The sequence below is a fragment of the Argiope bruennichi genome, chromosome 7 (assembly GCF_947563725.1).
Source record: "Argiope bruennichi chromosome 7, qqArgBrue1.1, whole genome shotgun sequence".
NCBI lineage: Eukaryota > Metazoa > Arthropoda > Arachnida > Araneae > Araneidae > Argiope > Argiope bruennichi.
This window is the reverse complement of record NC_079157.1, coordinates 74,803,449-74,816,049: the sequence shown is the minus strand read 5'-3', so window position 1 is coordinate 74,816,049 and position 12,601 is coordinate 74,803,449. Positions and strand designations below refer to the sequence as shown.

The following is a 12,601-nucleotide window of genomic DNA, read 5'->3' as shown; positions in this document are numbered from 1 at the left end:
CAGAATATTAAATTCAAACTTATTAATTTATATGCTCCACAAGGTTTTGATAATGACCAAGCAAAACACTTCTTTGATTCTAGAACTTTACCTACTTTCATCTACGGCGATTTTAATTTGCACCACACTCTTTGGGGAGCATCCCGTTCATCAACTTTGAGCAACGATTTCGTTGATTGGCTAACTTATTCACATTTCATAATTCTCAATGCAACTATACCCACGCACAGTTCCTTAAGAACTCGATTTATCTTAGATCTAACTCTATGTTCATCTGATATTCATAATCAAAAATCTTGTTATGTAATGGATTCAACTTTCGATAGCGATCACAACCCGATAGTTGTTTCCTGGTCAGTTATAAAAAATGTCAGTCAAAACTTAAAAACAAATAATTAAATGAGGATCACACAACAAACACACGATTTTTTTAATAATGCCAACCAATGTTCCATTGAAGGAATTACAGTGAACGCAACTAAGATAATAACCCAAAATACTTCATTTAAACTATTGTCGCATAAGTCTTATCCTCCTTGGTGGAATCTTTCTTGCCATAATTATGAAAAGCTCAACAAGTAGTTCGGAAAAAAATTATCAGAAACATTTCTGAAACAGATTGGATGAAACACAAAAAATTTGCAAATCGGTTTCGTTTTCATGTAAAAAAGGCGAAAAGAGAATATTGGGAAAAAATTTGCACAATATCTCGTAATCGAAAAATGTTCTTTAAAATTCTAAATAAGCTTTCGAATCACACAAATCCGAACTCTAAATACTACAATATTATTATATAAAACAATCACTATATTTGCGATCCTACTCATCAAAGTGAATTATTTGCAAAGATTTTTCTAATCAAAATACAAATATGGAACCTATTCCCTTGGATTTCTCTGGAATAAATTCCTTCCTCAATAGTAAATTCGAAATTTGGTAACTTCAGAAAGCAATCCATAAAACTAAAAACTCTACTCCTGAAGCTAATAACATCCCAGCCATCTGGTTGAAAAATTTCAACAACGATCAGCTTCAAATTATTTTGAAACTATATAAACATCAATTTGATTCAGCTGACCTCCCCAAACAATGGAAGCATTGAAGCACCATCTTCTTGGTCTAAAAATCGGAGGGAAGATGTCGTTTTGGCCATACTAATCAGCAAAACAATTATAACACCAGGACTTTTGAATCGTTTTAATCTCCAAAATGATCCCTTTTGTCATGAATGTAATTATATTAAAGATATTGAACACATAATTCTCTGGTGCAAAAAGTATACATATTATAGAGACAAGTTGTAGACTTTTCTACAGTTAGATAAGCAAGATATCTTCTTCAAATATGTTTTGGGTAAAATTATTGCAAACAAGATCAATCTGTAAGTTTCTCTTCAAGTTCTGCAGCACTTCAACGTCTATTAATTTTATTCACCATTCCGTGTTGCAGGAATTGTCCGTCTTTTTGTATCTTTTCTTTTCACTGGAACTTTAGAATCTCGAATATGAACTAAATCGCATCATCGCATCTGCTTTGTAACTAACTGTTAACTGACTGAAACTTCATCTGGAAATAGGCGATAACAGCCATTGTTGCTATAAATCCCAATATCTTACGTCTTTCAAGTTTCTTTGACTTCGTCAGAAAAAGGGATTATAAACGAAAAGATAACCAACCGGCAAAGAGGAGTTTATTGCGTTTAGGTCCCTTTTTATATTGTCCCTGGATAGATTTCTTCTCTTCAAAAGGAATTGAAATGAGTTTTTTAAAACAATATACTTTTCTTTGGTTCATAGAGAATTACAGTTATTGTTGGCATCAGAATGGAGAAAGATTGCTCAGCCCAGAATTCACTGCGAATAGACTCGGAGGAACAGCTTGGAACTTAAAGCTGTATCCAAAAGGCAAACATACTGACAGCAATAAAATTTCGATTTTCTTGAGCAGAAATGACGATGATGGACCTAATTCTTTCAACGTGCATTGGGAAATATCGATTCTTGCAGAAAATGAACCAAATCTTTACTCCTGACTACGTGAAAACAATTTCACAAAAAAATTCGAAAATGGATGGACAAATATCATGGAGATGGATGAAATAATTTCGAATAAGAAAGATTTGTATTTACCCAAAGATATTTTGACTGTGCGTTGTAAGTTTTGGATTGGCGAACATAATGCTATAAAAGTCGAACCAATATGTGCCCGAACTCGCATCGGAGTCGAACACATTTCTTTTCTTCATGTAATTGAAAATTTCAGCACACTTAGAACAAATCTCAAGAAAACAGTACACATTCCATTTCATTCAAAGAACAAAAAAGGCATATCAAATAGTGTATACTGCTCTGGTGGTGTACGTTGCGAAGAAAAGATAATGTTTCAAATCACATCCGATCCTAACCAGATTCTCTTCAAATATAAAGTTTCTTTGTTAGACTCTTCTGGAAATATAATTAAATGCACAGATGAAGATAATAGATTTGATGGTAATAGAAAAGAGATTGGACACTTTCCTCTATCTCTCTCAAAGGATGCAATAATATGCAAGAAAAGATATTATCTACCAGATGATAGACTTTCTTTGCTTTGTGAATATGCATTTACAACAGGAATTGAATTTCAGAAAATTGAGGGAATTGAAAGTGAAACAATTGTGACGAATATTGAACAATTGCGTAACTATTCGCATATTAAAGAGAAGTTACTTGCGTGTCCTAGTGCATTGGCTGAGCTGAAAGATTTTTACAGCAACAAGTACCTCACCGATGTGGAGCTCAAGACAGAAACAAATTCATTTCCGGCTCATAAAATTGTGTTGTGTGCTAGGTCCCCTGTATTTAAAGCCATGATGGACAATGACATGAAAGAGAAAAACTCAAAATCTATTCAAGTGGATGATTTGGAAGATGATACTGTGCAAAAGCTTTTGTTCTTTCTGTATTCCGACAGCCTCGAAAATGTGTCGTGGGAAACTGCCATTAAAGTGTATTATGCCGCGGATAAATACCAAATCGAAAAATTAAAGCTCATGTGTTCCTCTTTTTTGATAGAAAATCTCACTGTATCGACAGCCACCGAACTTTTAATTCTAGCAGATACCCACAATGACTGCGATCTCAAAAAGATTACGGAAGATTTCATTCTGGAGTACGATGAACAAATTTTTAGTGCAGAAAAATGGGGTGAGTTATTGGAAACAAACCTTCAGCTGGCTGCCAGCACGATGCATTTGAAGTACAAGACAAAGAAGTAGGCAAATAAAATAAAAATGTTGGGAAACTTACCAGATTTTAATTTCATTACTGAAAACAAAAATAACTTATGTAAAGCCTTGTTTTTGATTTTTTATTTCCGCCAATTTTAATCCTTTTTTACATTTTACTCTAATTTATGTTTGTAATTTTTTTTTTTTTTTTTTTTTTTAACAATGGTGGTTTTTGTTATGTTTTGTGTGTTACAGTATGCCATTTTCTGCTGTTTTTAACTATAAAATAAACATTTCATACTGTTTTAAGCATCATTTTCAGCTGTTTTAAACCGTCGACTTTTTCTGATTAATTTTTCTTAAAATTATTACATATTTAGAAAAATTCTAACAATGTTTTTATTTAATGTCATTAATCATGCTGAATATTTATATCATGAAGTTATTTTTAAGACATATTTGACCCGATTATACTTCTCACCAAATCATTATTTCATAAAATTATTTTTAATAAGACGATTTAGTAAACATTACATCAGAATATAGGAAATTAAAAGACATTATTTTCATGGAGCTAGTTCGGGTTATTAAAGTCCAATTTTACCGAATTCTTTTAAGTATGAATTCAAAAATTAAAGTAAGGAATTATTTTAGAAAACTTTATAATAAAATTATAAATAACCTTTAGAATTCATTTTATATTATATATAACAAATACATTTTTATGCAGTAAGTAAAAATTTTTTGTTGTCCCTTCTTATCTTAATCAATATGGGCAGAACATCTTTCCTTCATGTATTTTATCAAGTATCTTCACGATTTGTTTTAAAAAATCAATATATATTAATATTATTAAAACTAAATGTGAATTATGAATTTAAAATTTCAAAATGGAAAATACTTTTATTAAAGATTTATTTCAAAATATTCATTTAAAAGGACTTAACCCTTCAGCACATGCCCCCATTTTTTGAACATTAGCACATACACTAGGCCATTTTAACCCCAAATTGTCAAGCACTTACTCATTATCTTATTGCCTATTAGTATAAAAACAATACAATCAGAATATATAAATATTTTTCCATGATTCTACCATTCTTATTTAAAATAAAAAATAGGATTTTTAATAAGAAAAACCAAAAGTGAATTTAGCCCTTTTTCATACCTTTTATAAATGTTCCTTTCCATTCCCCCCTTCCATTAATATAAAACTTATTATTTTTAATGCAAATAATTTTTTCCTGTATAAAGATATTGGAAAAATAAGAAAATCTACATATTTAATTTTTTAGGGAGGGAAAAATAGCTTAAACATACTACTTTGAAAATTCGTATCTTTTGTATTTTATTTTTATATACAAACTCAAAAAATACTTGTATTATTTCTCATTCAGAATAAAATGAATTTTCAACATAAATTTCAAAATAATTTATTCATATTATAAAAGAATTTATATAATGATTTGTTGCATTTTTTTATGTGCAAGAAAGGATTTGATCAAATTTTCTGGAATATTCAGAATATGCGTTTTGTTTTGGTTCTGTATCAAAATCATTTAACAAAATTTCATGGATATATGACAAATCTGAATCGGCATCTTTCTGTCTATAAGTAGGAAGACTTGCAAGAAGGTTTCTGAATAGTAGTCTATGAATAGTAGTGCTAACTGAGATATTCATAGCATTAAAAGAAAGGCAATGATGCAAAAAATAATTTCTGGTTTGTAATTTTTAATTAGATAAACATCGATACTGTAATATAAACATATACTGTTTAAAATATTAATTTTTACCTTAGCATAAAAATTGCATGAATCATAATATATATATTACTGGTACATATTTTTTTCTGATTTATTTCTTTAAAAATATTTATAAAACTAATAATATACAAAAATTCCATCAGAAATTACTACAAATGACACAGTACTTATTTTAAGTATTAATTAATATTTCAGTGAAAGTGCATCCATAAATTTCAATATTTGTTATTCAAAGATATTAATATCATTCTGAATAGTGTACAGTATTCTGTGTATATTGCATTCATAAAAAAAAAAAAAAAAAAAATTCTATTAGCAATAAATAATTTTGATTTGTCTTATCTAATAAATGTATATTTTGTAGAAATCAATAAATATGCAATCTCCTTCCTTGCATTTTATTAAGATTCAAAATTTTTCATTTCATTTCTCAAAACAAAATCAGTCATATATTTAATACTAAGTTAAAATATGCTTATATTAAAGGTGAATTCTTTAAGTCTAACTTATATTGTGACTTTTAGTTTGCTCATACAATAACCCCTATAAAAGACTACTTGAAATCAGAAGCAATATATAATTGAACACACTATTTAGAATTTTTATGCAGTGGTTAATATTTTAATTTATTTATTTCAAATAAGTCATTAAAAATTATAAAACCTGTGGAAATTGTGTAGTTTAACTCTGTTTTGTTTTTATTGCTTGTATATTTTTTAAAAATTTTATTTTAATAAATAATTATTATAAAGAAAATGATCTAAAGAGTTATTTGAATGAAATTAAATTATAAGTTGCTTGATGCCTTATTATTAAGTCATCTTGGTTAAATACATCTGATGAATTTGAGGATCATCTTATGAAGAAAAACAAAGAAAAGGTGTATTTTCTCTAGAGTGATCGAAATTATAAAATGTTAGCATTACATATAGTAATTTCAAATTTTTAAGCTTCATTTCATCTATCTGGTTGATTATGTTTTTGAGTTATAGCATTAGAGATGTACAGTATCTCTTTTGACTAATTTCATTGAAATTTTTTTTTAATGTATAATTTTAGTGTAAGGAAAACAAATCAAATTTCTTCCAATCACTCTGCAGTGTTTTTTGAGGTACCATGTTCATGAACAGCTATAATTCCAAAAATGGTTCTTTTTGATTTGGAGAGAACCCAAATTCTAAGGGGTAAAATTTTTTAACGACTAGAATATTTTGCTATAATTTGTGTCCTTCATACACAAAAAAGTAAAAAGACTGTAATTTAATTGGCATCTGAAAATTTAATTATTTTTGAATAAAAAAATGGTTTTTAGTATTTATAGTTTACATAAATGCAAATTTTATAAATGAAATGAATCAACAAACTAAATATCTCAAATTCTCTTTAATTCGATGTCTTATTTCACACATGCGTAAAATACGACACTTCAACATCTATATTCACAGATTTTTATTTACATATGACACTGACAAAGCATTTTATGCACTTCACAGCAGTAGCTGAACTCCATATGGAAGTTTTCATTGCAATACATACAACTTGTATTAAGAAAATAAGCTTTTGTATGGAGAAAAAATAATAAATAAATTTTATTGATTTTTTTATATTAACTATTTAGCTCTATATTAAATATACTGAGCAGCAATTAGGAATACAAATATGTTTTGTGTATATGATATTTTTGTATCTAAAGAATGGGAATCTTTTTGCTAAATAATTATGAATATTAATATTGCCAAAGCTAAAAATGTAATGTAGTTTAAAACTTTTTTTCTAACTTTCTGCAGTATTTTCAAGAAATTCAAAATGGCAAATAATAAAATTAGACTTCGACTGCCTAAAACTAACTAATATAGCAGCTTATAAAATATTTCTTATAATACAATAAAACATATATAACAAACTATCAAAAAATAATATTTGGCAAAAAAAATATGAATAAATATATTTTTAATAAAATGCTGCTTAATTTTAGAAACAAATAAAATATATTTATTTTGCTGATTAAGACCAATAATATCAATAGGTGAAAATATTCATTTCTCAAAAACAATATTAACAAATCTTGATTCCACTTATCAGTACACAACTGTAATTATGTGTCCAGGGATGATAATTTTTGAAGTTAAATAGGAAATACAATAGAATTCTAAGAAACATAAAACAATCCCTGACAACTCAAGTCTGACTGTAAAGAGAAAGCTATGTGATGAATTTTTCTCGTTTTAATGATGACACAGCGTATATCTAAATAATAATAAAATTCGATACTGATAAAAAAGGAAAGCTGTATCCAAAAATCAGTATACCATACCAAATTTAAAAATTCTGCTGGATTTAAACTGCCTGAAACCTAGCTGTGAAGCATGACAATGAAATATTAAGATACCCCAGATTTAAAAATAGCAAATACCTTTACAGATAGTTTTGTTTCAAACACCAATTATTGATATTCCTAGATATTAAAACTCTTTATTCAAAACTGATTCATTTGATTCCTAAAACAAGTGAAACTCTATATATTATTGATGCTATCATTATAGCTTTTTATACATAGTCAAACTGAGTTGTCTGGAGTAATCATTTTTGCTTTTAAAATATACTGGATAAGTTAATAATTATTGTTAATTTCAGGTATAAATTAATGATAAAATAAATTAATATACAAAACATATGTCTATAATAACTTTTTTCTCCCTTATGATAACATGAAATGAGATTATTTTAGAAATATGTTTTTAAATAAACAGCTTTCAAGTAAAATTCCTTCATAGATTTCACATGAAAAAAGTTTATATTGTTTCATACATTCATGTTTTATTCTGCAACTAGAATAAATCATGTATCACATTTTTTTTGAGTATTATGACAATTTAGATATCAATACATTAGCAACCTTCAGGTCAAAGAGATTAAATATTTTTCAGAAATAACATGACTAAATGTTTATAATTCTGATGACATATGAAAAAATAGATCAACAAGAACAATTAATACTGCATTCTACAAATTACCTACATAACAATAAGTTGTTTTTTTCTTTCAATAGTAATATAAATTTAAGCTGCACAAACTCTATAAAGGCTTCTTAAAAAAAAAAAAAATACAACAAATCTAAAATATTATTTAGTACAAATAAAAAAAAATGCATTTGAAAATAAAAATGCATTTGAATTTGGCATGATTATTATTTACATATATAACCTCACTTATTTTTCTCATGACCTAAAACACCCTTTTAAGACACAGTTTATTAAGAGCTGCTACAGGTTATAATGTTTCAAAATAGGCAATTATTATTGTAATTTCATGTTTTCACATGCCTGGCAAAGACTTTCTTTTTGCTAAGTCCAAAGACATATAAGATAGTAACTCAGAATATCTGATATGTAAATATCAAGTCTGCTGACAGAAAAACTTACTTATTGTTTAAAAAAAGTGTGTATAAGGTAATAATACAAAAGAGAATAAAGAATTTGAATAAACGTTATATTCATATATGAAAATTTCACGAGAAAAAATTAGAAGTGTTACTTGTTTAAAATTATTACATTTAAATTGCAAGGTTGAAAATAGAAAATAGCAAGCAATAAAAGAAAATAATATCTCATACAAGTGCTGATTCTAATCAAAATACTTCTGTATAAAACCAAATAAATTACAACATTAAATATTCTTAAATCACAAAATTTAAGTTTCAGTGTAAAGACATTACAGAAAGATTTTAACAACCCTTATAAAAAATAGCTTGAATGATAAAGTTATCATTTCAATAGTCATATCACATTTTTTAAAAAGAGTAGCAAGCAAAACAAGTAAAGGGAAAAAATACTCTGAGAAATAAAAAACCCCTCAAGATTTAAAAAAAACTTGAAATCAAATACTACTTTTTGAAACAAAAATTACAATTTCCTCTCTGCTCTGAAATAATATTGTAATTATGATGAAAAAAAATATAAAATAATCAGATTTATTTTTCGTACTGATTTGGATACATTTTTTTACTAAAAAATTTAACTTAAAATACAGTAAAAATATATGCAATCTTAAAATTAAAATTTCCACCTTTTTACTATTATTATATGACTTCTAAAATCTCTAGCCAAGACTAGCTATCAGTAAAAAATAAGCAAATATTTATAAAAGCTGTATTTCTCAATCTAATGCAACAATTTCACTCTTTCAGACATTTAAGACATTCAAACCAAACTTTTATATTTTGATTACGAAAAATTAAAAAAGTACTCAAAATATTAAAAGAGAAAATATTACCATCAATCAAAACATATCACATGTTAGTAAGAAAAATTATTTTGCCTTAAATATACAAAAAGATTAAATTTAACACACAGCACCAAATTGCAAGTGGAAGAGTTTTAAAGAAAACTCCTCTAAAATTTAGCAGCATTCACTCACAATCAGCATCGAATGGCCTCATAGACAATGTACAAAACATTTATTTACTAAAAACATAAGCTGACATAGAAAAGGAAATATCAGTATAAAAGCTTTCAACTGTACAGACCGTATTTTACAACACACGCTCAGATGTGTTATCAACACTACAGCACTCAACGAGCACTGCTAATATTAGTTAACAGACAGATCCAGCTTATCAGGAATCGCCAGTGTTTTTGTTTCCCATCAATTCTATTGACTTCAATATATTTTATGATTGGCACAAAACAGACTAAGGCATAATATTTTATTCCAGCAGAATAAGATTGAGAAAAAGTCTTGATCAAGTCAGAAGAATTCTTTCCTAGGAGGAATCAATTTTTTACCAGCCCACAAACTGTTGGGTATCGTAAAGGCATCAATGGTAACAGTTAAATGCTTTGTCTGTATTTCACTAAAACATTTACCACCTGAATTGTACCTGCAGATAAATAAATAAATATATTAAAAAACTTCAATAACCAAGTAGAAAACAAAGAAATATAAAAACAAAAAAACTTGTTAAATTTCAATCAAAATTTAAGAGGTGTCTACATTGTAGATGTTAAATTTGTGTACCAAATCTTATATATCTAGCTCTATTCATTTTGTGGTTATTGTTTTAACTTATATTTGAATAGCCAGACACACTGACTTCCTCTGAACATATTTACTCGAAATTTGACAGAAATCTACAAATTTGGTCTAAAGTCGATAAACAATTTCATCTGATCAGCTCAAATCGTTTTTGAGTTATCTTTGTTACAGATGCGACATTTTCCAAAAATGTGGCTTTCGAACTCTGGTAGGTCTAAAACGTGGAGATTCGTCAAAATCTCATATTCAAATTTTTTTGACGATTACTATACTTCCCCGGACAGATTTTACTCAAAATTTGAGAGACATTTGCAAATTTGGTGTAAAGACTGTATACCAAATTTCATCCATCTAGTTCAAAACGTTTTTGAGTTATCTTTATCACAGACAGACAGATATTTTCCAAAAATCTGTTTTTCATCTGTTTTTAGGTTTAAAATGTAGAGATTTGTCATAATCTCCCATTGAAGTTCTTTAATGATTACTATAGTTTCTCAATACTATATATACGAGAAAGTAATAAAATCGAAAATTATGGTAAGTAAGAACAAACCAATGAAAAGAAAGCAGTGATAACACATAAAGCTTTATTAGTGCTAAAATTCTAGGCAATCATGTATGTTTCCTTGATAAACTTTAATTAATGTTGAAAAATTAATTGACCTCAATTTTTTTTAGCACTTACCAATTTAGCACTTACATAACCATATTCAATAACCTGAAATAGGGTTAATATTATTTCACTAAACCAGATGATTTGATGAATGAGGTTTATCATTGGTGAATTGGCATGACTTGATTGGTTTGGTTCATAGTTACATGCATATTATGACACATAAATGTGTTGAAATTCTATGACATTTTAAATTAATATTAAAAATGACAAAATCTTTAAAAATAACTATAAATATTTTTAAATAAGTAATTTATCTCTACAATGTAATAAAATGTAATCAAAAATATAGGAGGAAACAATTGATCAAAATGCAAAAAAACCAGAAATAAAAACATTAAAAAAATTAGTCTGGTATCAAAGTGGAAATGTCATTGTGATCATCATAAAAAATCAATTAGGTATTAAAAATGGTAAAAATCATTGTTATCTTTAAAGGTGTTTTTTTTTAAAGAATTTGTCATAGAATGGTATATTTACCGTTGAAGGATAAAATATCTCAAAATCACTCATTAAAAAAACTTGTTTTCTTAGGGCAACTTTATCAGAGGATGCTGGGTTTACTGAAAGTTGTTTTTTAATAATTGACAGACTTTCCTCTTTAATTTCATTCGAATCATAATTTATTGTATTTTCAGCTACATATGATTTAATTTCACTATAATATATAAGTCACTTTATATAGGTAATCGCGATTACTGACATTCAGATTTTACATGTGGCATGAATTGATAGTGACTGATTAATTACTTTTCTGCTTTTCTTAGAATGCAGCTCCTTTTTAACAGTTTCTGATGAATAAAATCTTGGAGATTAGTAGATATTTTAAAAGCTATTTGGAATCATAATTGCTGAATTGCTATACATATGCTGCTTTGCTGAATTACTATACATTTCAAACACACATAAGAAAACTTGGCTTTTCATCCACCACTGTGCTTTAAAATGCAAATTTAATTAGTTCTTGAAACTATTGTCATAACGACTATGCTCACTACACACCCCAAAAATTTTATCAGTAGTCTTTGCTTTAGATTAATCCTTGGAGATCACAAACAAATATCACAATGGTGCTAACATGAGACTATTTCATAATAAGTTTTAAATGACAGTAAAAATTCCACTTTACATGTATAATTAACTTTGTTAATGAATTATTGCTGCTCAAAATATGAGCCAATGAAAATTATTTGGAAGCACTTTTTTTCTAGCGACACATGAAATATTGTATTGTTAATTTTAATATCAAATTTCTTAATATTTGATTATGCATTTGAACATGTAAACTGCATTAAAAAAAGGCACTGATTTTGCTTAGATGCATCAGTAGTCTTTGCATTGGTCATGAGTACCTATTGCAGCTTTCCATTGGTGAGCTATCTATATCTCTTTGGAAGCCATGTTTATGAAAACTGTTGTGACACAAGCTCCTGCCCTTTTGAAATTGGCAAACTTCTATGCTCAATGTCACAGCTATACTGCTAATTTAAAAAAGCAGCATATTTTTTACTTCCATATGTTTCATTTCTTACTCTATCTGCCTCCATTTATGTTCTTAATCACAAACTAGTAACACTTGCTCTAACCCAAAAGCATACAGAGAACATTGAATGATCTGGATACTGCTATAAAATGGTTGAATCGTAAGGGCATCACTAGCAATGGTAGAACCTTTCCTGAAGGAGGAATGTCTTGTCATTGGCAAAGGGTAGCCAACACCACAAACCAAACTCACCACACCAGCAGCATCTCATACCCAAAACGGAGGTGCCATTCAATGGGAACCATTTATATTCTTACACAATTCTACAAATTTATGCATTAATTTAGTATGATTTATAAGAATACAATTCAGAAGATAAACAAAATATAAAAATTAGTTACAAGCAAGCTCCTGCATCAATTTTCACATTCACTTTG

At 27.7% G+C, this 12,601-nt stretch overlaps 2 protein-coding genes across 6 annotated transcripts in view; one reads left to right on the top strand and one right to left on the bottom strand.

Moving 5' to 3' along the window:
- The first annotated feature begins 2,083 nt into the window (after positions 1 to 2,083).
- Positions 2,084 to 3,256, top strand: LOC129975433 (speckle-type POZ protein-like). The gene has a single exon (XM_056088496.1). It carries the CDS (start codon positions 2,084 to 2,086, stop codon positions 3,254 to 3,256), a length of 1,173 nt encoding a protein of 390 aa, XP_055944471.1.
- Positions 3,257 to 6,351: 3,095 nt separating this feature from the next.
- The window catches only part of LOC129975215 (calmodulin-regulated spectrin-associated protein 1-like), a 176,118-nt gene continuing 169,868 nt past the window's right edge, over positions 6,352 to 12,601 (bottom strand). For all 5 annotated transcript variants that reach the window (XM_056088207.1, XM_056088203.1, XM_056088204.1 and 2 more), the window contains one exon: positions 6,352 to 9,853. In XM_056088207.1, the coding sequence (XP_055944182.1) occupies positions 9,721 to 9,853 (133 nt within the window). In that variant the 3' untranslated portion in view covers positions 6,352 to 9,720. The remainder of the gene's footprint in view (positions 9,854 to 12,601) is intronic.